This window comes from Bubalus kerabau, chromosome 9, assembly GCF_029407905.1.
Source record: "Bubalus kerabau isolate K-KA32 ecotype Philippines breed swamp buffalo chromosome 9, PCC_UOA_SB_1v2, whole genome shotgun sequence".
Lineage (NCBI taxonomy): Eukaryota > Metazoa > Chordata > Mammalia > Artiodactyla > Bovidae > Bubalus > Bubalus kerabau.
In genome coordinates, this window is record NC_073632.1 from 39,609,624 (window position 1) to 39,637,617 (window position 27,994).

Below are 27,994 nucleotides of genomic sequence, written 5' to 3' on the forward strand. Positions count from 1 at the left end.
CCTTAAGTATATATTTACCAAGTGAAAGAAGTCAGTCTGAAAGATTGACCTGTATGATTTCAACTATATAATATTCTGGACAGTGAAAAACTATGGAGATAGTAAAAAGATCAGTGGTTGTAGGGTGGGGTGGAGGAGAGGGGAAAACAGTGGAGCCCAGAGGGTTTTTGGGTCAATGAAACTATTCGGTAATATATAATGATGGATACAAAGTCACTATACATTTGCCAAAACTCAGAGAATGTGCGATAACCAGAGTGAACCTTAATGTAAACTGTGGACTTCGGGTGATGGTGACGTGTCAGTGTAGGCTCACTAATGTAACAAATGTATCATTCAGAAACATAATATTATTAGTATTACTACAGTGTGTGCGTAGGGAGTATATGGAAAATCTATACTGTCCTTTTAATTTTGCTGTGAATCGAAAACTGCTCTAAAAAAATTGTCTATTAAAAACACATACATAGAAAAAAAAGAAATGTTGTGTCCTGAAACTCTCCTCTTGATAACTGAAGCAGAACAGGACTCTATTGGGCTACTCTGCTTGCTTAAGAAAGTAAGAAGAAAAGAATGTAAATTTTAAGAGGCAGATATCTCTAACTTTTGCTCATTTTCAGAAAAATTTTGCTTATTTTTTTCATTATTTATATATTCTTTCTCATTATATTCTAACTTCATAGTATTTGTAGCATTTAAAAAAAGGGATATTAAAAGAACCAATAAAAAGTTTATTAGTCTTCATGAACTTGATAAACCTTATGAACAGATCCCTTAAAGAGCATATTTGTTCTAAAACATTGTGTCACTCCTGCAGAAAGATAAATGGAGTGAAAATTTGAAGCTATAGAGTGACACACATGAGCTAAAAGGATGTTTGGACTTGCTTTGTCGTTGTTGTTTAGTTGCTTGCTGAGTCGTGTCCGACTCTTTTGCAGCACCGTGGACTGCAGCTCTCCAGGCTCCTCTGTCCATGGGATTTCCCAGGCAAGAGTACTAGAGTCGGTTGCCATTTCCTCCTCCAGGGGATCTTCCCAATCCAGGGACTGAACCCACATTTCCTGCATTGGCAGGTGGGTTCTTTACTACTGAGCCACCAGGGAAGCTTATTTTATTACAAATATTAAAACTAAAAAAAAAAAAAATGTCTTTTGAGAGAAGAGATTCACTGAGAATAGGATTTGTTTCCTGTGGAGATACGTTTTTGAGACCTTCTTAGATTAAAAGGCGGAGAAGGCAATGGCACCCCACTCCAGTACTCTTGCCTGGAAAATCCCATGGACGGAGGAGCCTGGTAGGCTGCAATCCATAGGGTCGCTGAGGGTCAGACACAACTGAGCGATTTCACTTTCACTTTTCACTTTGATGCATTGGAGAAGGAAATGGCAACCCACTCCAGTGTTCTTGCCTGGAGAATCCCAGGGACGGGGAAGCCTGGTGGGCTGCCGTCTATGGGGTCGCACAGAGTCGGACACGACTGAAGTGACTTAGCAGTAGAATAAAAGGAAGGTCCATGGTATCCCAGCAGGGGGTATCGTTTTCTCTTGCCTGCTAAAAAGCTCTGTAGGCACGGATGGTTCCCAGGTGTGGAAAAGCACTACTAGGCCTTTGCCTGGGAACTGCACGGGGAAGATCATTTGGCACCTGGCCTGCGAAGGACCACTTGCTAGCCTCCCATTGACCACAGAGGTCTTACTTAGCAAGGATAATCTAATGAAGGCGGATTTAGATCAATTTAAAATCAACCAAAGAAAAACCAAGAACTCTGATGCTGAATGTTTGAACTCTATGGGAAGAGACCACAGTCACTGACCACAAGACAGATATTTTTGAGAAGGGAATAACTGCAAGTCATAGATCCTCGGCTGATCCAGAGCTTCTCTGTGTAAAGAAAACGCTGTCACTAATAAATACTTTCCCAAAAAAGGAATGTACTAGATAGTCATATATGAACAAATGTTTTTCTAACAGCTAACTTTTCAGATGTGAAATTACTATTTCTTTGAATATTTTAGAGTTATATATTTATATTGTAGTCACGTTTGGGGGGCTTGAGAGGGGTGTCCTCTACCCTCTTCCATTTGGTAATAGCACAGACATTTTATAAAAGAGTGTCAGAATTTGGTCACAGAGAAAGAACCATTAAATAGCTTATAACCCAATTCTCTGAGCCAGACATAGAAAAACTGGGTTTTTCTTAGGGTATGAGATACTTCTTAGAAACAGGACAATCTGTCCTCTATAAGTGGTGATTAACTGGACTTCTCATTTTTTAAAACTGACTTTATCAGGCATTCTGAGTCTTTTTCAGAAGAGATTGCTGCTATAACTGCTGTTTCAATTCGAGGAATTAATGTTTAGTAGCCCATTAAGGTTCATACAATAATAGCATTAATAATTACTCCTCCTTTATGTATCTCCTGCTTTCTTAAAAAAAAGTACTAAATTGGCTGTGGGAGAATTCAGGAATCTCTTCTGAATCTGAAGAAAATATGATCACACATCTATCCACTCCTTGGTTATAAGGCAGCCTGGGGTGCCTGGTGACTAATTGCACACACCGGGACAAGGAAGAAGAAGTCGGCTAGTGGAGAAGAGGAAAGGAGAGTGGCCACCTTTAGCCCTGGAGGTGGTGATGAAGTTCACGAAATACTTCAGCTGAAGAAATCCGGTGTCAGCACAGTTGGCAGCTCAGTGTGATGAAGACAAGTTCACAGTTCTCCATAAATCCAGGGACAGGCAGGGTCAGAGGGAGGCAGAGCCATCTTGTCCGCCTTAGTAGCCTACACAGTGGGAGGAGAAGAGTTGGGCTGCAGAGCTGGAGAGAGAGCTGAAGCAGAGGGAACGAAGGTCCTGAGGGTTGAACGATACAATGCAGATAGAAAAACGGGTGCTGCTAGGACCCGTCCTGGAGCCAGCTTACAAGTCCAGTTTGGTGTGTGTCCTTTTCCTGCGAGACCCGGCCGTGTCCCTTTGGGCCCCCAGTAGGGGGGACACCTGGCCTGGGACACCTGGCCGTGTCCCTTGGGCCCCAGGTCCCCCTGTGCCTGGAGAAGCAGGGGAGCTCAGTCTTAAAGTTTGCAAGCAGCAAAAAGTCATGGCATTCTAAGTGATGCAGAGGAAAGAATCCGAATGGGAGGGTTCACAACCTTGCTCTTTCTCTGTGCTATACTGGGTCTCTGCTTCCTACTCTGTAAAATGGGGTTAATAGTACCCCAGAGGCATTGCTGCCGCTGCTGCTGCTAAGTCGCTTCAGTCGTGTCCAACTCTGTGCGACCCCATAGACAGCAGCCCACCAGGTTCCCCCGTCCCTGGGATTCTCCAGGCGAGAACACTGGAGTGGATTGCCATTTCCTTCTCCAATGCGTGAAAGTGAAAAGTGAAAGTGAAGTCTCTCAGTCATGTCTGACTCTTAGTGACCCCATGGACTGCAGCCCACCAGGCTCCTCCGTCCATGGGATTTTCCAGGCAAGAGTACTGGAGTGGGGTGCCATTGCCGTCTCTGATCCCAGAGGTATTAAGGAGGATTAAGTGTGTGGCCAAGCATTACCAGGTTCCTCTCCCAGTGCCTTGTAGGTGTGGGACAAAGTTAAGTCACTTTCTTCTTTACAGCTTCTGCACTTGTATGTGTAGAACGGTGTACGATTTAGAATTACAAATGCTTTCTGAAATGGGAGCTTACCACTCATTCAGCAAGAAGAGGATTACTGAGAGGCATGAGCATAATGCTTTATACATCTCAGGTCTCGAGGACTCACTAATTCTAGGCAGAGTCAGCACCGATGTCCTGACAGGCCCTGAACGGTCAAGAGCAGGCACTGAGGCAACTTGGGCTGGAAGTGGGCCAGGCACTGCTCACTGAGCTTGGGGGGCAGCCTGGAGGGAAGTGTCATGCCCACAGGCCTGAGAACAGAGCAGTCAGGTCTAGACATGTGCCCTTAAACCAGAGGTTGCAATGCAGACCGCTGGTCTGTGGGCCATCTGTGGCTCACAGATATTTTTTCCCTTTCACTTGTATACTGTTTTTATTCTGGACCCCTGGAAAACCTAGCTCAAACCTTGAAAGCAAGCTTAGTATTTTTTTTTTTAAGAGTATTTCTTTAAATGGCTTTAGCCAGGGCCTTCACTCTTGTTTGGCTAAATTCCCCCATCATTTCCAGTTGCCCTAAACCTGGCCATTCTATTTCTGTCTGGCCCTTGAATTTTCAATCCCTCTTCTGAGCCCAAAGCAGAGCAGGGCACAAGCCAGGGAGCTGGCCCTGGACCCAGAACCAACTGAATGTGTTCTATCCCTCTCTCCAGGGGCTGCTGGGTGAAGTACAGGACTGTGTTGAATTTGGAGTGGGCTACAGTCCACGGGGTCACAAAGAGTCAGATGGATACAGCTGAACACAGGCACACAAACAGCCTTGTGGAAAGGGAGAAAGCAAGTGTTAGTCGCTCGGTCATGTCCAGCTCTTTGCTACCCCATGGACTGGAGCCTGCCAGGCTCCTCTGTCCATGGGGATTCTTGAGGCAAGAATCCTGGAGTGGGTTGCCATTTCTTTCTCCAGGGGATCTTCCTGACCCAGGGATCGAACCCAGGTCTCCTGCATTGCAGGTAGATTCTTTACTGTCCGATGGAAAGGGAGAGAGAACTGATGTATTTCAGTTTTGGAAAGAGATAAATTGAGCAAGGTGCTGAATGAGTGGGTAATGATATGGGATAAAGTTGGAAGCTCTTATGTCTGGGAGGGTTCTTCTCTGTGCAGGGCGAGGACAGATAGAAGGTGGGTGGACTTGGACCTTGCCCAGTATGCCATCTTAAGGGGAGAATCTTCCCAGGACTGTCTTAGGCGGCATCCTGATTCCATTTAGGGTAACAGGGTGCCAAATGCAGTAATTGTGGTAGATTCTAGGCCTGCAGTGTCTGTGAGTGCCGGGTCATACCGTGCTCTGCATCTGTCACCTCTCAGTGACATTGACCTCCTCCCTCCCCTGTGAATTTCCTTCCTCCTGAATTGCCCCACTATGTGCATAGCTCTATGTCCGCTTTCCTTTGCGCTGTTCTTATCTCTGTTTAAACTCCTGCACCAGGTGGGGCAGTGAGGTGGAGGTGGGCATGAAAGCCAAGAACACTCTTCAGATGTCTCCCTGTAGCCAGATGTTATCAGATCTGATCTCCTGACCATGATGTGAGGAAGATAATGCTATTCATTTATTTTTTCATGTAGACTGTAATTTTTAGAGCAGCTTTAGGTTCACAGCAAAATTGAGTGGAAAGTATGGCGTATTCCCATAGATCCCTGCCCTAGCACAACCCGATCCTCCCGCACAGTTAACATCCTGCACTGCAGTGGGACGTTTGTTTCCTTCGGTTGTTGTTTTTAAAGGTGAGAAACAGAGAGTCTGAGAGATCCGACCCTTAGACAACAGGGCTCCAGCTCCCCTAGCTGAAGCCCTCCTGCCTTGCTCCCTGTGACGGCATCCACAGCACAGGGTCTCCCAGGGGCTTGGCGCTCCTTCTGGTCCTCAGCCTTCTTGCCACAGGGGAATATAGGGAGCGGGGCTGCACCAGGTGAGAGGCAGGGGCGGCTAGATTCTTATGTTCACGAATCTAGACATTGTTTTCCAGTGGATGAGCAGGGTTTGGCCAAGCTGTGACTTGATTTCCTAAAGTTTACTTTTTATCTTGTTTCCCTGCTGCCATGTCCCTGTTCCACCAAAGATTAAAGAGAAGACTGATAGAGTGATCCTAAAAATGTTTTCAGTTGAGATTTTTATCTGGACGTTTCAGAAGTTACTTTCATGTGACAAGTAATGTCAAAGTTTGGTGGAAATTACTGACAGGCTTTTAAAATCAGTTTGTTCAAAGCATCGATTGTAAATATAAATTTAAGAGCGAAGGCCATCAATTTCTACCTTATCAGGGTGGTAGATTCAACACCCTCCCCCTTTCTCCACTAGTCCTCAGCTGAACCAAATGTAGCCCTCCATGTCCTTTGGAACAGCTGGAATGTGAGTGTCTCTGAACTGGTTATTGTTGTTCAGTCCCTCAGTTGTATCCGACTCTTTGCAACCCCGTGGACTGCAGCACGTCAGGCCTCCCTGTCCTTCACCATCTCCCGGAAGTTGCCCAAGTTCATGTCCATTGCATCAGTGATGCCGTCCAGCCATCTCATCCTCTGACACCCTCTTCTCCTGCCCTCAATTGTTCCCAGCATCAGGGACTTTTCCAATAAGTCAGCTGTTCATATCAGGTGACCAAAATCCTGGAGCTTCAGCTTCAGCATTAGTCCTTCCAAAGAGTACTCAGGGTTGATTTCCTTTAAGGTTGACTGGTTTGATCTCCTTGCTGTCTACTGGACTGGTACGTTTATTTGTTTACACTTAATGGGTGTGGAAAGTGGACTCAGATTAATTGCCTCACTTGGAGTCACACCAGTGATGGCAGAGCTCAGATATGAACCCATTTTTTAAGATGCTTGTACCTGTGACCTGCTCTTCTACATTCCTCCTCAATAAACAAGAGGATTTTTCTATGAGGACATACCACTGGGCAGTAAGTAAACAGTCTCAGCAGGAGAAGAGCCGTGCCTCATGGAGGAGAGGAAGATAATTCATCAACATTGAGCATTCAGCAGCATTGTTTGCCATTCTGTAGCAGCTCTACAAACCTGACATAATTCCCCTGGGCACCATGCAAATAACTGACCACCTCTGTCTGCTTCCCAGTCTCTCTCTCCTTGCCTTCCACCTCCCTCATGGTTTCACTCCAGGTGACCAACCACTGGAATCCTTTAACAGGATGGCGCTTCCTCTTTATTTCACAAATTCCTGGAGAAATCAATATTAGAGCTCCATACAGGGCACTTTGACCACACTGTTTTCTTTTTCTTTTCTAACTTGAACGCGTAGAAAATCCCATGGGATGAGGAACCCATTTTGAGAAACGGGTCACAGCAGCTTTTGAAATACAGGCAGATAAGCAATTAGTGTCTGATTTTCCCTTGGGGAAAAAAAGATAAGGAAAGTTAATATATACTACAGTAGTAACTCAGTGAGGTTCTATGCCAGTGGTGCATTGTATAAATGACATGTTTGACTAAACAGCAGTCTTCTATAGGAAAGCTTTATGCTGTCTTTGAGTCATTAGTAGTACATGGCACAGATTTCCATTCAGACCTGGAGTGGAAACAAATCATCATAACATTTTTTTTTTTCTGTTCTTGTATTAGGTGTATTCTAAAAGCTTTTGGATTTATAAAGTGTCTTTGAAACAGGAATAAAGAGTTTACCAAATACAGTACATTTAATGGGAAAACCAAATCAAACTGAGATGTAATCTCAAGGTGTTTTTGTACCTAGTGTTCATGTACCCCGTCTTTTCAAAGGCTCATTGGTTTCTATTTGTGTGATGTGAGTTTAATTGGTCTCAATATAGGCTTAAATTCAGTAGGTGTGTGATTATTCACCATGTGCGCAGGGTGCCACCACACAGGTCATGCTCATGTAATCCTTACATGCATCCTGTGAGGAATTATCCCAAATTTTCACATAAAGAAAGCCTGACTCATCCATGATTGTGTGACTAATCGGTGCTCATTATAAATCAAGTTATTTCCCCTTCAAACCTAGTATACTTTTCAACAAAATTAATTTATAAGGAGGAAAATCTCTAAAACACTACTGTATACGCATTCTGTTGATGGTTAGAAGATCAACAATCTGATTCATCATAGGAAGAGTCTGTTGCTGACTCATCAAAGGAAGTTTATGCAGTGTATGATTAATGCCATTGGCTTTGAAGTCAGGCCAAGACAGGGGTGAACCCAGGCTCCACAGCTGTGGAAAAATGTCATGACTGAGTAAACATGTTTATGTTGTAACTTCTCCAAGTCTCAATTTTTTCATCTACCAAACAGTGACAATACAACATCATTCATAGAGTGGTAACAAGAATTGAATACAATACTGAACATAGAGCATTTAGTGGAGTACCCAGCAGATAGTACAGATTTTTTGATAGCTGTTATTACTAACAGTAGTGGTGAGTTAGGGAGATACTATACTGATACAGAGTGATTGAAGACAGATGTGCATTGTTATTTGAGGGGGCATAGGAAGACTTTCTTATTAATAAAATCGTACTGATCTCACTGAAGATTTTTAGTGATAAACAGCCTATATATAGTATGTATGACTTTAGTGATGCTTTTAAAGATATTTTAAAATACGGAGCCAGATTAGAATATTTCCCCATTATGTTCATATTTTAGTTACTGTTGCTAACGGATTGGGGATAGTGCCATGAATAAATTTTGGACAGGTGAGGAGTCCTCAACCCTTTTAAAAAAATGTATACAAAAATAGGTGCAGTATATTCTTGGAGTCATTAAAAACATCTGTACGACTATTCTATAATAGTTACACAACTGTTTTTATAAGCTCTTAGAGAATAATTTCTTTCCTTGACTATTATTCATTTTCTACTAGAGTTAATATCCAGCATAATAGGTCAGAGCTTAGTTTCTAAGCCAGGAAAAATTGATTGATTTTCATTATGTGTAAGTAAACTAGTTTTGTTAAAATTAATAAAATTTGAAAATGAAAAATGTATACAACTAATTTATGGCAGAGAGTTTTGAACTTTAAAAACATTCCTAGTACAAGACATCTAGGTTGGGAATATATAGAATTAGCTTGTTTTTTTCATTTCCTATATTTATTTAAAAATACTTCTCCATATAGTCTTGGTCAAAATACATCAGTGTTTAAAGTAATAACTTTGGATGTCTGTATACTAAGTACAAAGAACTTTATGCAAGAAAAGGGGGAATTTGAAGTATACAATCCTTATAGATTTTATGCATTATGAGGATGAAATAGATGAATGATTTATCTACTTAGACTTATCTATTAAGAATGATTCACCCTTTTATGATAAACTATCTGTTGCTGGGAATTGACTTTTGAAAATGATATGTATTAATACATGAAATAAGATTAAATGGATTAAAAAAGTCTCCATTTGTAGACATAAAGGGATGATGTGTATTTGTATGTTATTTGTGTGTTCCAGCTTATTCATATCATTGTCCCCTTTTAATTATCATCATCCTTTTAACTAAGCAGTGAGTTTTAGTGTTTTAACCTTTAGATCTTCGATGTATGATCTATCTTGAAGCAAAAACATCTCAAATTCAAATTATAATCCCATTTTTATTTCTTTTCTCAGATGATGAAACATGCTTGGAAAAATTATAAACGTTATGCGTGGGGTAAAAATGAACTGAAGCCTGTATCCAAAGGAGGCCATTCAAGCAGTTTGTTTGGTGAGTAGAATGTGCTTTGGCTCATTCCTGACAGTAACTTCTCTCCAATCGACTGCACTTGCGGGTGGTGGAGAAAGTCTGTGTGACCCTCCAGATTGTGTTGCTAGGAGACTTGCACACCTGATGGAGTTGTCTGCAGGGGTTGTGCGTAGTGTGTCCTTCAGACATAGCACTGACTGCACTTTGGAACCACCTGCGTCCCTTGAAAAAATACTGATGCCTGGGGCACACTTCCAAAGATCCTTATTTAATGGATATGGGCACAGTATCCTGATTTTTAGCTCCCATGTGGTACATAGCAGAGCAGTATTTGTTGGCTGCATTAACTGCTTCCTGTCAGATAAAAGCTGTGTCTTTATCAATAAGCTGGCCAAGGCAGCCAGCCGTGGTGACCTTCACTGTGTCTCAGTGACTCTCAGCTTTGGCTCTGAATTTCTCTTGTGAGAGAAAGGGAGGATGGAGTCGTCTGTTATATGAACTTCCATTTATCCACTTTGGCATCATTTTATTGCTTTGGGTCCTCACAGCCTGTTTCTGTGATTAATACCTTCTCCACGTATTAATAACATTCACATTGTGGAGGTGCAGAAGCTAAAGAACAGAAGCGTTAGATGGATTTCTTGGGTCACAGAGCTCCCTAGCACCCTTCTCCCTGAACTCCATTCCTCATCAGTTCTCACAATTTCGTCTGTAAGTAAGAGGATGAAAGGCGGGGGAGGATGTGAATCTTGGTCTGATGCTTCTGAAATCACCGTGGAAAAGGTGATGTTCTGTCTTTTAACTGAAGCTGTTATCTAGCGCGTGCTAAGTCACTTCAGTTGAGTCTGACTCTTTGCCACCCTGTGGACTTGTAGCCCACCAGGCTTCCCTGTCTATGGGATTCGCCAGGCAAAAATGCTGGAGTGGGTTGCCGTGCCCTCCTCCAGGGGATCTTTCTGACCCAGGGATCAGCCCTGCATCTCTCACATCTCCTGCATTGGCAGGCAGGTTCTTTACCACTAGCGCCACCCGGGAAGCCCCCTGTTAAATAGATCACATTCTGTAACAAATAACAGTATCAGCTGACCCTATGTGCCACAGTGCCATTTGTGCATCTTCTCATTTAATCCCTGTTATTACGTGCATTTTATAGATGAGAAATATGAAACAGAGAACAGCTTGCCCAGTGCTAGCCACCTACTAACTGGCTGAACTGGTACTTGAACCCACGTGTGACTGGCTAAGGTCAGAGTCTGCTCCTAATCACCCCACTATACTTTTCCATTTGTTTAGGACCTTCCATGTGTTTGGCTCCCTTTCCAGCACTGTTATTAATAAACACAAATCTTTGCAAAGTTTATGACCTAGTGCAGAAGACATATATACAGATAGTGAATTACCAAAGGACTGGGTGGATTCTTTGAACTGGAGAAGACTCTTGAGAGCCCCTTGGACTACAAGGAGATCCAACCAGACCATCCTAAAGGAAATCAGTCCTGAATATTCATTGAAAGGACTGATGCTGAAGCTGAAACTCCAATACTTTGGCCACCTGAGGCAAAGAACTGACTCATTTTGAAAAGACCGTGATGCTGGAAAAGATTGAAGGCAGGGGAGAAGGGGACGACAGAGGATGAGATGGTTGGATGGCATCACCGACTCGATGGGCACAAGTTTGAGTAAACTCCGGGAGTTAGTGATGGACAGGGAGGTCTGGCATGCTGCAGTCCATGGGGGTCGCAAAGATTCAGACACAACTGAGCAACTGGACTGGGTGGATTCAGTAGATAATCATTGGAAGTTCTGAAAAACAGTAGACTCTCTGGTACGGAGAAAGACATTGCAGGAACAGTTAGGGAGCACTGGATGAGTAGGGAAAAAGGCTGGTTGGTCCATCACAGCAGCTCACTTTAAAGGTGAAGAGAATCAAACCTGGAGTGGTAGCGGCATGGGTGATGGTAAATAGAGAAACCCAGACACTTTATGCAGACTCAGAGTTCTTAATTTTTTTATTGCTTACTATAGATTTAAAAAAAAAAAAAATTCCAGTTTTGCTTTTATCTCTATGAAAGTTGTTCATACCATTAAATCATTTAGTTGTAAATTTGCCATAATCTTTATCGACGAGATTGCTTAGTTCTGTGTTAATACAGTGACGATTTTTAAATTTATTGTTAAGCCTTAAAAACATACCGAGTCTTTTAGCATGGAATGTGGAGGTGAATAAGACATGACTTCTCTATTTTGAGGGATTTCACAGACTAAAAGGAGATGCATATATGTAGTTACAATGGGAGATAGAAAGTGATGAGTGAAAGAGCAATGTAAAGTCTTCCTGTTGAGGGAGTTGAGAGGAAATAAATGAGAGTCAGGCCTGGCTACGGCATGGGAGGAGAGGCTAGGATCAGTCAGAGCTGCAGAGAGGGGGTTGAATTCCATTTTTGAGTAATGGTTTCTTAGAGCTATCACTAAACAATTTTAGATCTAATTATAATTAAAACAGTTTTGTGCAGGTGCACTTTGATGTAATTACATTAAAATTAATATGTGTATTGCTCCTTGGTTTCAGGTCTTTTTTTTTTTCTTGCTAGAGAATGTGATCACAAATGAAATTTCTAAGAGATTTATTTTCTGCAACTCAGAAAAGACTTTAAAGATTAGTGTACCAATCAATAGCCTATGATAATTTTTAGTTTGGTTTGATTCAACTTTTAAATTTTCTTTCACTGAAAGAACTTTAGACTGTGTTCAATATTCTTGTTTACTAATAAATTCAGTATTACTTCCTCTTCAAGGTATGCTCAGTGTGGATATATGGATCTGTCAAAGGTGTTTATTGAGTAAATATTTTTCTGATATTTTCAGGTAATATCCAAGGAGCAACAATAGTAGATGCCCTGGATACACTTTTTATTATGAATATGAAAGATGAATTTGAAGAGGCTCAAGCATGGGTTGAAGAAAATCTAAATTTTAATGTGGTAAGTTCAAGAAAAGCTGCCTATTCAGTTCTTAAATCTCAGTTAACATGGATAAATTCTCCTGTGGGGCAAATTATTGTGTTGTACCCTAGCAGAAACAAATAATGCAATTTTAAATAGTGTCATACTATATTCTTAACTTTCCCTCCCTTACTACACAAATAGATGTCTTTGTGTTTTTTTGGGCAAATTAAGAGTAAGAATGAAGAAATTAATATTTATTAAGACCCACACGTGCCAAGTATTCTTGTTCAAGTCCCATAGCAACCCCAAGAAATGAGTATTATTTTCACACCTTTACAGATTAGAAATCAGAGCCTCAGGGCTTATCTAGACCACACAGATAGGTGTACATCAGAGCTGTGAGCCTCGCAAAAGCCTTGTCTTCTGCACTGCACCGTGCTGCAATACTGCGGTTTTGTTAGAGGAACCTTTGTTAGCTAGAACCCAGGGTGTTGTGTGGTGAGCTGCGGCTCAGTGAAAGACCATAAGAGAAATTAAAATAGAGAAGTTTATTACTTAACAGGTCCTGAGAAGGTACATGACTCACCTCCAGGGGCCACACAGGGAGGTCAAGGCAGAGTATAGACAGACAGACAGGACCTGGGGCACGTGCCTTATGACGGTAGATCGAGTGCTTCAGGGTTCAACGGTAAGGCCGAATTGGTCAATTCAAACCAATTTAGTAGGCTCCAGTAAGGTCTTTTCTGAAGGGCACACAGAGGGCGGGCCCTGGGGGTGGGGGAAACATGATCACAAGACAGAGTCCTACCAGGAACTGACATTTGCTTGTGACCCTGGGGCTATTATCAAGGGCACACTCTTACCTGAGGGGCTAGTGTCGATTTAAAGCCCCTGCCAGCCACTTGGCCGAACAAAATGGATACTGAGTCAGTAACACCGTGAAGTAGCTTATCTGACCACACCACATGCATCCAGCAGCAGCTGCATCCACTTTCCCATAAATAAGGTTTTAAACTTTGCTGATTGTAGACCCTTATCAGTATAAACTATTTTTTTGGCTGTATCACGGGGCTTGCAGGATCTTAGTACCCAGACCAGGGATCAAACCTGTGCTCACTGCAGTGGATGCACAGAGTCCTAGTCACTGGATGGCCAGGGAATTCCCAATATAAACTTTTACCAATTTCTATATGAAATATTTTTAAAATTTTGTACACTTACTATCATTTTTAATAAACCTCAGTACCCACTGTACATCAAGGAAAAGGTTCATAATTATGGGTAGTGAACATTTCATGATAGTTTGGGACTACGTCTTGTCAGAGCAAATCTAATTCCACAGTCATTGCTTTACCCTCTTAATGAGATTAACAAAGAACTTGTTTTCAGAACAGGAACAGTTGGCCCTGGTGATTTTTAGTCATTCACTTAATGTTTGCATCATTGGTATTTTTTTAAGTTGAGTTACATACACATACCCACACACATACTTTTTTCCAGATTCTTTTCCATTATAGTTTATTACAAAATACTAAATAGAGTTCCCTGAGCTATACAGTTGGTCCTTGTTTATTTTATATACAGTAGTATGTGTCTCTTAATCCCAAATTCCTAGTTTATCCCTCCCCCTTGCTCCTTTGATAACCAGAAGTTTGTTTTCTATGTCTGTGAGTCTGTTTCTGATTCATAAGTTCATTTGTATCATTTTTTTAGATTCCACATATAAATGATATCATGTGGTATTTGACTTATTTCACTGTATTATTTTTAATCTGAGATTACTTTGCAGAAATTCTTATAAGCCTCTTTCTGTCTGCTAAGCATTTGCTAATATCTGTAAATCCCCATAACTAGGCACAAGTACCATGCTGTATGTTGAGAATGGACAGAGAAAGTTTTATCTCCCTGCTGACTCCTCTGCATTGTGGAGCTCTTCTCACCAGCACCATCCAGAGTATTAAAGGCAGCATAACACTGAGTCCTTTTCCTACCTCTTTGAATTAAAAACATATTCCTATTCCTCTAATTAATTGCCATAAATACCCCACTTTGGAAATCACTGAGTTGAAGAATCAGACGAGTCTGTGTTTAGTCTGCCTATAACTGAATTTAGAATATAAAAGACACAGTATTCCAACATAAAGGGACCTTGGAAATTGACGTGTTCTGTCTTTTTATTTTAAATAAGAAAAAACAGGCTCAAGGATTGAGTGATTTTGTAAGGTTCTATGGCTTTTTGGTTGGATATGACCTGTGGTAGCTCAGATATAACCAATAGACCTGAGTGTGAAAAATTAAGGCAATAAACCAAAAGGTTTCTTTCTGAGGATTTTTCCAGTAGTCCTATATGAATGTAAAAGTTGGACCACAAAGAAGGCTGAGCACCAAAAAATTGATGCTTTCAAACTGTGGTGCTGGAGAAGACTCTTGAGAGTCCCTTGGACAGCAAGGAGATCAAATCAATGAATCCTTAAGGACATCAACCCTGAATAATCATTGGAAGGACTGATGCTAAAGCTCCAATACTGTGGCCACCTGATGCTAAGAGCTGACTCATTGGAAAAGACCCTGATGCTGGGAAAGATTGAGGGCAGGAGGAGAAGGGGGTGACAGAGGATTAGATGGTTCTATGGCATCACTGACTCAATGGACATGAGTTGGAGCAAACTCCAGGAGATGGTGAAGGACAGGGAAGCCTGTTGTGCTTCAGTCCATGGTGTTGCCAAGAGTCGGATACAACTTAGCGACTGAACAACAGCAGTTCTTTCTTAGTAGTACTTTTGCCCTGCCACGTTATTTTTGAGTAAACTCAACTACCTACCGGCAAAGAACTATGGAATGTCTTCAGCTATATATGGAGGAGAGAATGGAGAATGTATTCCCTCCCCATCCTCTCTTCCAGAAAAGGAGGAGAATGAGACCTAGATTCTTCCAGAGTCTAATGATGGAAGACAGGAGAGTAGACTTTAGTGACATAGGCCTAAAGAGTGTCCAGGTCCCTTGTTTGGCACTTACGCCGTTGCTGCCCCAAAGCTTCCCCGAACACTGCAGCAGTTCCTTGCTTTTCATGTCCAGTGGCAGTCTGAGAAACTCTGGAATCATTTATTTAAAAGGATGAAGCACAAAAGCCTCGCACAGTAATAGTCAAGGTAACTGAAGGCAGTTGGCTGGCCTCAGACCACAACCAGGTGACATGAATGTGTTTCATGGACCATAGGAGCCTGTGAGGAGGCAAAGGGAATCTAATAGGGGATATCAGGCTATTTAGAACTTATGAAGAGCAAATTCTTTGACTTCTTTACTTGTCAGGTAAAGGAATTAGACTATCAGTTGAATGATGCCTAAGATACTGTGCTTTGTTTCTTTAAAATTTTATTTTTGTATTTCTGTAAGATTTTCTTCAGTGACTTCACAGACTTTTATATAAAATATAATTTTAGAACTGTTATTGATAATCTTGGGCTATACCCTTCAAAATATACTTTTAAAAACCATAGTCACAGGTCTCAAATTTCAGTTTATTTTACTGTTCCTAATGTGAGAGGTCTTGAAACGTATTTTTTGCAGTTCTCTCTTTGAGTATTCAATCCATGGGGTTGCAAAGAGTTGGACACAACTGAGCAACTGAACAACAACTTTGTGTATTGCTATATTTTTCTTTAAAAATATATAAGTTTATCAGTAATATCCAAATGATAATACTTCCCATATTAAAATTAATAACACATATAAATTCAGGACAACTGTATTGATTTAAAGTGCTTCAGCTTACAGTCTTCTAGTTGGTTTTATTATGTCCCATAAAAGAGTCTTTCCTGTATTCAGTCGTTCTACCCAGAGATTCTGACAATTGTGTCAGCAATTATAGTTTTCTTTCTGAAAATGCTGAAAACATTGTTCCATTAATGTAAAGAAAGGAGAAATTGGAAAAGCTTAAACAGAGACAGAAAACTTATTTTTATGGATAACGTATAGTGTCATTCCAGCCTGAATAAATTATTGCTTGTTTTCAAATTAACGCTTTTTCCTGATAAGGTATTTTAATTGACAGTATAAAGGTAATGCAAAAAAAAAGTTAATGCATCCAAATTTATTGCAAGGGAAAAATAAGAATGAAACTGAAATAGAATCACTGTTGTTGAGAGTTGTTTTATCTTGTGGTGGTCCTGAGTATAAACAAATCTTACAGTCAAGAATAAATTTGTTTATATGTGAAATATTCGATTTGCATCACTTACAGGTATAAAGTACATGTTTTTTTATTGGTTTATACTATCGTTAACCAAAACTCATTTTCTTTTAATTAAGGCATAGCAAGTTGATTGAATTTGAATACTTGGTAGTACAAAGTACAAATGGCTGTAACAACTGACTTAAATCACTGAGATAATCTGTAGGAGCAGGGGCTTCAGGTAGAGCTTTGTATTTATTCCAGTTCTCTAAAGGCACGTAGGTCTGGGCAGAAAACGGTAAGGGTAGACTCTGGTGGCTGAGTTTTCTGGTTTTAGTTCAAAGTAATCCTAAGACAAGGAATCCAAAGCAGATCCTTGGCTACTCATTACTCATTCATTAATTCATGCATGTATTAATTATTACTAATTACCTTTTTTAAACTTTTTAGTTTGTATTGGAGAATAGCTCATTAACAATGTTGTGATATTTTCAGGTGAACCCCCAAAGGCATTCAGCCTTACATATACATGTATACATTCTTCCCGAAACTCCCCTCCCATCCATGCTGCCACATAACATTGAACAGAGTTCCATGTGCTATACAGTAGGTTCTTTTTAGTTATCCATTTTAAATATAGCTATAGTAATTACCTTTTAATTGTCAAGTTCTTACCCTAATGAAGCTTATAGTCTAGCAGGAATAATAGTCAAATTACCTAGTTCAGGCCAGGTTTTTTAGGAAATGAAGAAAGGACAAAGGAAATTACTATTTAAAGAGTACTGAGACGTAGAGTATTAATGCTGCTGCTGCTGCTAAGTCGCTTCAGTCGTGTCCGACTCTGTGTGACCCCAGAGATGGCAGCCCACAAGGCCCCCCCATCCCTGGGATTCTCCAGGCAAGAACACTGGAAAGGGTTGCCATTTCCTTCTCCAATGCATGAAAGTGAAAAGTGAAAGTGAAGTCGCTCAGTCATGTCCGACTCTTCGCGACCCCATGGACTGCAGCCTACCAGCCTCCTCCATCCATGGGATTTTCCAGGCAAGAGTACTGGAGTGGGGTGCCATTGCCTTCTCTGGGTGTTAATGCTAGGTGATTTTTTTTCATAGATTACCTGATTAGTCTTTGTGACACATTACAGGGGGTAAGTGGTGTTTTCCCTATTTTTATAGATGAAGCGGTAACTAATCTGCCCCAAATCATACATCAGATAAGAGCTGTGCTTGTTAATAAGATCTGCCTAACCCAGTGACCCTGTTTTTAGTGGAAAGGAAATGCCAAGAGTTGAGAAATACATAGGCAGCCAAAGAATTTGAGTCCTTCAAAAGTAGGCATGTAATCTTGATATCTCAGTACTCATTAGGATATATCATTCCATAGGTATTCACTAAAGATTAATGAAATGATGTGTTGTTACCTTGTCCTGCTTACTGACAAATTGTGCTAGACTCAGCTAGGAGAGAAGGTCCCATGGAACATGGGTAGCTGCACTGTGTCATATTTTTAAATAGTTAGAAATGATCCGCAGTTCAAGTGCAACTGATGTGCTTGTTTTTACCTAACCTACTTCCAGAACAGGTTTGTGGCGGCTCCTGATACAGGAAGATCATTAACCTAAGAACAAATGATCAGGAGTTTCATATTTAGGACTTTGCAAATTCAGTTCTGAACTTCCTCCTTTCTGCTGTTGCTAAGTCTGACAGAGTCCGACCCCACAGACGGCAGCCCACCAGGCTCCCCCGTCCCTGGGATTCTCCAGGCAAGAACACTGGAGTGGGTTGCCATTTCCTTCTGCAGTGTATGAAAGTGAAAAGTGAAAGTGAAGTCACTCAGTCGTGTCCGACTCTTAGTGACCCCATGGACTGCATGCAGCCCACCAGGCTCCTCTGTCCATGGGATTTTCCAGGCAAGAGTACCAGAGTGGGTTGCCATTGCCTTCTCCTTCCTCCTCTCTACTGTGACTTTAAAGAAGTATTGATCACCTAGATCCTTCCATGAGGAATATTGAAAACTGACTTTCATAATGAATTCTATGTCATAGACATTTACTCCAGATAACAATTTCTTATATTAAACCCTCAGTAAAAATCAAAGCTATACTAAAATTATTATTAAAAAGCCTTTTTCTGCATTGAGGTAAAGTGATATCTCTGTATGAGAGGATGAGCTTTGAGAATGACAAAGGCTAATGATTAGCTTGTTCCAGACTCTAACTAGCAACACAGTGAGACTGATCTTTGGCAAGCATTTGAATTGTGCTTTTTAATTGTAATGAACACCATATGTTTTAGATAACAGAGGTATTGGTAGCAACAATGACTGTATTTTTTAAAGATCCAGATTATTCTCTTACCCAATTGGAATGCCATCCTACTTTTAGAAAATAAGCTGTAGGGTTCTCTATCTGAAGGTTGTAAATTGACCTCAAGAAGCAAATTGGGATCTCTTCAAGTGCCTGAATGAGTTCTTGGCTTAGGTCCAGAGCTCCATACCATGGAGTATAGGAGAAGTGACCTTTGCCTTAGTATTGCTTTTATAAAAGCTCTGTTTTTGAGCAGGCTTAATGTCCTGATGGTGTAGATAACTGAGTTAATTATCCTGTCAAATGGAGCTGTTCAGTGTTTTCTCTCTGAATGCTAATCACTGTCTGCCAAAGGAGATGATTTCGGTTTTGGCTATAAGGATACTGAGCTATGATCCCTCTTGTCAGTAATCAGGGATAGAGTGGACTGCTGCTTGAGGGCCTTTCTGGACCTGCTTGGTAAAACTAACCTATTAACAGAGAGAAGAAGATGATTTGCCTATCTTTGTTGCCCAAAGAACTGTACTTTGTTCATCTTAAGAGGTCTATCATGTTACTTAAACATGAAGTTAAAAGCTGCTCGGACATATATTATACTAAGCTATACTGTTTAATATTGTAATTTAATCTATTAAGAGGAGATGTAATCCTCAAGATGTTACTACAACACACACTTTGAAGTACCACATACAAATGAATGTGTATGCTAAGCCTAAACATAGACAAAGCTTATGGGTAGTTGCCTGTCTTGAAAAGTCTAATGCTGTTTCCACTGGGTCTCAGTAAAATAAAGCATAGCTGTTCAGTTGCTCAGTCTGTCTGACTCTTTGTGACCCCATGGACTGCAGCATGCCAGGCTTCTCTGTCCTTCACTATCTTTGTGAGTTTGTTCAAACTCAAGCCCACTGAGTCGGTGATGCCATCCAACCATCTCTCCTTTGTTGCCCCCTTCTCCTCCTCTACTCAATATTTTCCAGCATCAGCAACTTTTCCAATGAGTTAGCTCTTCGCATCAGGTGGCCAAAGTACTGGAGCTTCAGCACCTGTGCTTCCAACAAATATTCAGGGTTAATTTCCTTTAGGATTGACTGGTTTAATCTCCTTTCTGTCCAGAGGACTCTCAAGAGTCTTCTCTAACACCACAGTTCGAAAGCATCAATTTCTCAGCACTCAGCCTTTTTGGGCTTTGAGAGCCTTCTCAGCTCTCACATCCATACATGACTACTGGAAAAACCATGGCTTTGATTTTATGGAAATGTGTCAGCAAAATGATGTCTCTGCTTTTTAATATGCTGTCTAGGTTAGCACATGTTAGTAGTGGGGCAGTTGTTATTAAACAGTTATGGCATTGGTTTGTATTGGGGCAGCTGTTATTAATACTTGCTTGTTCCTTACTTACAGTTCATTGAGTAGAAAACTGACAGGAAGTTTAGAGGAATAGCTAGCAGAGAAGTATTCTCTGATGTTAGGGCTCAGAGAATTAGTCTAAAAAAACCTCTAACAATTGGAATAGAGAATAGGATTAAGATATTTAAAATTAAGATATTTCCGGAAATAAAAATTATTTTCTAAGAAGTGTTTTTCAGTTTAAAGCAATCCAGTCTGTCCTGCTATATGGAACATAAGTTAAGAATTAAGGAGAGTTCCTTAAACTTGATGCAGGTTTGATTCTAAATATTATCTTAAAGCCTGAAGGTGCAAAGGAGCAATATATCTATCAAGGAAAGTTTGTGCCTCTATAACTCCTCAATCAAAATCCATGGCTGAATCTGTTCTACAACCTTAATTTGTTATTCAAATAGTCAAGCCTGTTATTTCACATACTAAAATCTATCATCTTATAATTTGCTTATAAAAGTGAATAAGTGAATAACCTAGATGTCCATCAGCAGATGAATGGATAAGAAAGCTGTGGTACATATACACAATGGAGTATTATTCAGCCATTAAAAAGAATACATTTGAATCAGTTCTAATGAGGTGGATGAAACTGGAGCCTATTATACAAAGTGAAGTAAGCCAGAAAGAAAAACACCAATACAGTATACTAATGCATATATATGGAATTTAGAAAGATGGTAACAATAACCCTGTGTACGAGACAGCAAAAGAGACACTGATGTATAGAACAGTCTTATGGACTCTGTGAGAGAGGGAGAGGGTGGGATGATTTGGGAGAATGGCATTGAAACATGTAAAACATCATGTATGAAACGAGTTGCCAGTCCAGGTTCGATGCACGATACTGGATGCTTGGGGCTGGTGCACTGGGACGACCCAGAGAGATGGAATGGGGAGGGAGGAGGGAGGAGGGTTCAGGATGGGGAACACATGTATACCTGTGGCGGATTCATTCTGACATTTGGCAAAACTAATACAGTTATGTAAAGTTTAAAAATAAAATTTAAAAAAAATAAATAAATAAAAGCAAAAAAAAAAAAAGTGAATAAGTTGCTTATAAAAATGCAACCTAATAAATTTCTTTGAGTTATTTAAAATACCATCCTGTCTCATAGAAGGAGGTTGATATATATATGTGGATCAGAGACCCTGAATATGAGGGTTAGGAGAATATGTTGCCTCACCAATTTAGGTACGACACCCCTTATCAGCACAGAAGCAGTTACGGAACAAGAACAAAACCCCTTGCCCTTGGCAACATAATTCTCGTAAAAGAAACAGGAGAATGAAAGGATAATAGGCAGGAAGGCTAGCGGCCCCCAAACGGAGAAAATAGGCTGCAAGTGTCAGATGTTTTTTATCTTTCTCTTAAGCTGCAGGGCTTCCCTTGTAGCTCAGCTGGTAAAGAATCCGCCTGCAATGCGGGAGACCTGGGTTCGATCCCTGGGTTGGGAAGACCCCCTGGAGAAGGGAAAGGCTACCCACTCCAGTATTCTGGCCTAGAGAATTACATGGACTGTATAGTCCACGGGGTTGCATAGAGTCATACACGACTGAGTGACTTTCCCTGTATATACATTTGTATATAGCAAGCACATATACACATACTTAGTATGCCAGAGGACAGCAATACTAAGGAAAGGGGTTAACTTAATGTGGAAATTACCAGTCTAAGACACCCTGGGCAATATGAGACTTTAGTAGGGAAGCCTAGTTTTTGCATGATTTTACCTCTTGATTTTAGTTGCAAACTTAATTATACTACATATTTTATTTAATTTATGTGTGATTCTGGTTACGTGTGTTCTTTGATTCAACAGCTATTGGTAGAGGAAAGTCAAAGTGAAAGAGCAGTTTTTCTAGCCCACATAGTTTTGTGGGTAGGCTTTAAGCCGAAAATGTCCACCTTCCCCTTTCTCATCCATTGTGCATGCAGTTTAAACAAAGACTGGATCTACTTCTCAAACTGGCACTCATATGTGTACATTCACTGTGTACTAGACACCATAGGATACGTAGGGCATATTCTTAAAATGCGACCTGACTTAAAGATTTAAGGAATTTAATCTCATTTAAAATAAACACAAGCTTCTGTATAGCACAGGGAGCTCAGCTTGATGCTCTGTGATGATGTGGAGGGGTGGGATGGGGTCGGGAGATGGGAGGAAGGCTCAAGAGGGAGGGGGATGGATATGTGGATACATGTAGCTGATTCATGATGTTGTACAGAAGAAACTAGCACAACATTTAAAGCACTTATACTCCCATTTTTTAAATTTTTTAAAGATTACATATGTAAAAAAATCACGGATTGAAGGAGATTACAAAATCTACATTGTTAAGATAAATCACACAAAATTTTAGTGTTGCAGGCTGTTTGGGGCTCCCATCCTTCACATACTGTTCTCTCCCTGCCCAGACCCCTCTTCTGTCATTAGGGTGAATCACTGGAGAAGTTTTAGAGCATCGAAAAGATGCTGCATTAATATTAATAGGATGCGTATCTTCATTCAAATTTAATAAGATTATTTTCATGTAAATTAGAATCAAGACATTTATAAAATTGGCCTCAAACCCACAGATTGTAGAAGTTCACTTTGGAAAATCCAGATATCGTATAAAGTACTTTAAGCACAAAAGGAAGTTTGGTCAGGATACTATATTTCAAAAAAAGGATTTGAAACATAACTCACTTATAAGGGTATGGGACATGACTCCCAAAAGGATCTGTTTGCATTCTAGTATTTAGAAGATTATGATTCTGCAGTTTCTGATTTGCTATTCATCCCTGAGGAAGCTAGGCCTTACTGGTTTACTTCAGCTGAGGTTTGTGCAGTGTAAGGGCAGCAGCTCTTTACTGGGTACTTTCACCTGTGCCAGGCAGTGTGTGCAATGCACAGACTCATAGTGCCCCGTAAGAAGTGCATGGTCCCTTTCTACAAATGAGAAAACCAAGACTCAGGATATGTGGTTTGCCTGGGATCTCACATTTAGCTGTCTCCTGAACCAACCTTCGATGCCAGGTCTTTCTGCCTCTAGAGCAGTGTTTTTATAGTTTTTTGCCCCCACTATAGCCAAGCAAGATGTTATGTTTTTATCTTCTTAGTCCTTTTCATCTACAGATCTGTAAAGAGTGACCTAAAGTATGTAAATTTCAGTCTTCTTACCTAAAACATAGTATAACCCCAAATGTTAAAAGCTCTCAAACTTAGGCTTCAAATAAGTTGGATTTAACTTTGGGGGGAAAAAAGGATAAAAAATTATATATTGGGAATTCAAATGTAGTTTTGGCTTTCAAAAGAAGGTAAGTATGATGACTATTGTGTATGACTAATGGTGATTTGACATTCCTGAATGAGATCTTCAATGACAGGAACACAAGGAACTAGGAACCTGCATGGATTCACTAACAAGCCAGATTTGCTTCTTGGATGGGCTCAGCAAACTATTAGATGTGAGAAATTCAAAAGACAAAGCACTGACCTTGAGCAGGGCGCTTTGCAAAACCATCTCTCAATATCTTTGGACAGAGGAAGATAAATAGAATTTAGGTTCTAGAACACATTGCTGGATCAATAACTGGTTGAACAGCTGTACCCTGTAAGTGACTGATGTCTTGCTGAAAATATATTTATGATGGTGTTTGACATGGCTCAGTCCTCTACTTTGCAATAATTTTTATCAGATATTTATAGGAAAGTCCCAGTTATCCAAAGTTTTCAAAGGAGGAAAAGAGAATGGATAGCAAATGAACCCAAAGCTAGAATAAGAATATAAAATCAATATGCTTCAATAGGCAGAAATGTGGAGGACTGTTCTTAGGTTTAAAAACTAAAAACCACAAGTACAAATTGAGAGTGATAAGATTTGAGGGTTTTATTTATTAGATTTTATTATTAGACATTACCTTTAGACATAAGAATATGGCTGTGTGAGCAAAAATAAATTAATAATTTCCTTCCTTTTTCCATATCAGTAATTTTGTGGAATATTAAAGCTTCTACCAATATTTGTATGGTACTCATTCAGAGTGATACACATCACAGATAAACTATTACTATGTAAAGTTCTCTAATCAAATTATATTAGGTATTAGGTACATATTAGAAATTAGGGAATACAACTAAATGAACTCACCAGAGAGTCATATATTATGATGATTTTCCCTAACTCTAACCTAGTTATTGTCTCTTATAAGTAATTTTCATGATCTTCCTTTTGCAAGAAATTTTTTGAAAAACAAAGTTGTAACTTATGCAATTACTTAGCTTTAATTTGTGAGATCCTTACACCTTTTTAGAGAGAACATGTGGAAATTAAATAAAAATACATATCCTTTTTTTCCTGAAAATGTAGACTCCCACTAAAATGTAAACTCCATAAGTTGAGGACCTGAGGTTTCATTGCTGTGTCCCTAGAACCTAGGACAGTGCCTGGCACATAGTAGTTGCTTAATAAATGTTTGTTAAAGGAAATAATTTCTCCAAAAATTGTGACTAAGCTCATCTGCTGGGTATTGACTCCATATATTAGTTTGCTATTAGCCTCTGTGATTTCAGTGAATGATTTGATGTTAGGCAAAAGTGAACAATTATTGCGTAGGCCCAATGACCATGAAAAGAAGCTAACAAAAGCTTGGAGTTGAAACAATATACAAGCAGCTGTGTCCCTATCCTTTGAAGCAAAAGACTTTTGCTTTAGTCTTCCAGGCCTCTCTTGAGTCTCAAAAGGTTGGCTCAAGAGTTAATGATTAGGAAATGTGAAAATGTAGAAACAAAAAATAGCTATTGGGCCTGGAACCTGGTAGCAATTTAGATTATAAATCTGCCACATAGCGTAATCACTGAACTCCCAGTTCCCTGAAAGATATAGATAAAGGCCTAGCACACATTCCTGTGTTATTTTTACAGGAAACAGACCCACCCCAGATGAAAACTGCTGACTGTAAGCACATAGACCCTAGTCTAGTTGAAACCAGAATATTGATGATGCTTGAAATTTTACCTTGACGCCATCCAATCCTGAGAATGGTGCATGAGCTGATCATGCACCCTACAGTCCCCTCCCTCACACTGCCTTTAAAACCCCTTCCCTCAGAGCCATCGAGAGTTCAGGTCTTTTGAGCATGAGCTGCCCTTGTTCTCATTAGCATTGTGCAGTAAGCACTGTACTTTTCCTCACTGTAATCCAGTGTCAGTAGATTGGCTTTGTTGTGTGGGCAAGCAGACCCAAAGTTTGGTTTGATAACAAAGTGTATCTAACTTCTATTGTAGGTTAGCTGTGCTAAATTGTCTATAATAGAATGTAATAGTCAAATATTATGAAATTATTATTGGCAATAATTACTAATTATAAACCAGAATTATATGACCATTAACAAGGATACCTGATGCATTATCATGTGAGGTGACAGGAGTGAGAAAAACAGAGCCCTAGACCACGAATCAGAGTACTCAAGTTTAAATCCTGATTCAACCACGTACTAGTTGTCTGACCTTAAAATAGTCACAACAACCACTATAATTTTGTTTCTCCATTTGTAAAAGGGACAAAAGAATAGCAGTTATTTCATACAGTTGGTATGAGGATTAAAAGACTTAGTCATATAAAGAGACTATATGACTCTATAATGCAGGATATAGTACTTGGTAAATAATAATAGAAGCAAGCTATTATTGGTGTATATAAGAGCTAATTTAACAAGGTTCAACATATATTATTGCTCATTCACTCAGTTGTGTCTGACTCTTTGCAACCTTATGGACTGTAGCCCACCAGGCTCCTCTGTCCATGGAATTTTCCATGCAAGAATACTGGAAATGGGTTGCCGTTTCCTACTCGAGGGCATCATCCCAATCCAGGGATCGAACCCACATCTCCTGCGTCTCCTGCACTGGCAGGACTATTCTTTACCACTGAGTCACCTGGGAAGTCCAACATATAATCCTCTACTTAGAGATGAAACTTATTCTCAAAGAAATATGACCATCCCAGACCAAAAGCAGTATATTTGAGATTCAGCACTAGAACCCAAGCCACTCCAACTTCAGATCCTGATGTGGGAAGAGTTATAGAATAATGTTGAACTACCAGCCAATGTGTAAAGAGCCCTTATGGCCAAACAGGCAAATGAATAAAATAAAATAACTCAGAACAGAATAATAGAATATCCTAAGCCTGTCACATCTGCACAGAGAATATTGAGTATTATAACCTCTACTAAAGAGCCTCTTGATGAAGGTAAAAGAGGAGAGTGAAAAAGTTGGCGTAAAGCCCAGCATTCAGAAAACTAAGATCATGATATCTGCACCCATCACTTTATGGCAAATAGATGGGGAAACAGTGGAAACAGTGGCTTACTTTATTTTGGGGGGCTCCAAAATCACTGCAGATGGTGGCTGCAGCCATGAAATTAAAAGACGCTTGCTCCTTGGAAGGAAAGTTATGACCAACCTAGACAGCAGAGACATTATTTTGCCAACAAAAGTCTGTCTAGTCAAGGCTATGGTTTTTCTAGTAGTCATGTATGGATGTGAGAGTTGGACTGTAAAGAAAGCTGAGCATCAAATAATTGATGCTTTTGAACTGTGGTGTTGGAGAACACTCTTGAGACTCCCTTGGAGTACAAGGAAATCCAACCAGTCCATCCTAAAGGAGATCAGTTCTGGGTGTTCATTGAAAGGACTGATGTTGAAGCTGAAGCTCCAGTATTTTGCCACCTGATGCGAAGAGCTGACTCATTTGAAAAGACCCTGATGCTGGGAAAGATTGAAGGCAGGAGGAGAAGGGGACGACAGAGGATGAGATGGTTGGATGGCATCACTGATTCAATGGACATGAGTTTGGGTAAACTCCGGGAGTTGTTGATGGACAGGGAGGCCTGGTGTGCTGCACTCCATGGGGTTACAAAGAGTTGGACACGACTGAGCAACTGCACTGAACCTCTGCTGAATAGAGAGAGGAAATAACTTCATTTTATAAATATTTTTATAATTGTTATTTTAAGAGTCAAAATTATCTATAATATTTACATATATTTGACACAGTTAAAAGACAAAGCTTTTTCCTCTCGTGTATAAATTTCTCTGAGCAAGCATATAAGATTGAAGAAAATTTAAATATTTCATGCACTTTTCATGCTGATATTTTTCTCGATTATATCCTACCATTTACATATGAACATCTTTTATTCTGTTTCCTACAGAATGCTGAAGTTTCTGTTTTTGAAGTAAATATACGCTTTGTTGGTGGACTAATCTCAGCCTACTATCTGTCTGGAGCAGAGGTAAGATGGAAAGTGGCTTATAAATGGGAATTATGAGTGTCTTAATATCATATTTTCTGTATGGCTTTTGTGGTATCCATTAAATTTTCACATTTTGATTGGCCTCTAGCGTATACTGAACTCTTTTATCATGTACTAATTAAGTGAGCACACTGGGAAAGTTCAGCAGAACATGCATGTCAAAAAATGTTAAACAATGCCTTTAAAAAAGCCTGGCTCTATTAGGTTACATATCATGTGATTAAAACTACAAATTATATATGCCTGTGGACAAAGTCATAAGGTTTAATGGAGTGGCAAGCTTGTGGATTTCTTTCTTTAAAAATTATTTTAACGTTAGTATATATCCCTGTCACTGAGTCGTGTCTGACTCTTTGTGACCCCATGAACTGTAGCCTGCCAGGCTCCTCTGTCCATGGGATCCTCCAGGCAAGAATGCTGGAGTGGATTGCCATTTCCTTCGATCTTCCCAGCCTAGGGATCGAACCCCTGTCTCCTATGTCTCCTGCATTTCAGGCAGATTCTTTACCCACTGAGCCATCAGACATGTTAGTATAATGTTAGCTTAATTAAAAAAAAAAAAATGAAATAAAGAAA

The 27,994-nt window shown here is 40.1% G+C and overlaps 1 protein-coding gene across 3 annotated transcripts in view; it reads left to right on the forward strand.

Annotated features, from left to right (window-relative positions):
- Positions 1-27,994, forward strand: part of MAN1A1 (mannosidase alpha class 1A member 1) — a 174,329-nt gene that overhangs the window by 37,054 nt on the left and 109,281 nt on the right. For all 3 annotated transcript variants that reach the window (XM_055535050.1, XM_055535049.1, XM_055535051.1), the window contains exons 3-5: positions 9,218-9,314; positions 12,159-12,274; positions 27,317-27,397. In XM_055535050.1, coding sequence (XP_055391025.1) covers positions 9,218-9,314; positions 12,159-12,274; positions 27,317-27,397 — 294 coding nt within the window. The remainder of the gene's footprint in view (positions 1-9,217; positions 9,315-12,158; positions 12,275-27,316; positions 27,398-27,994) is intronic.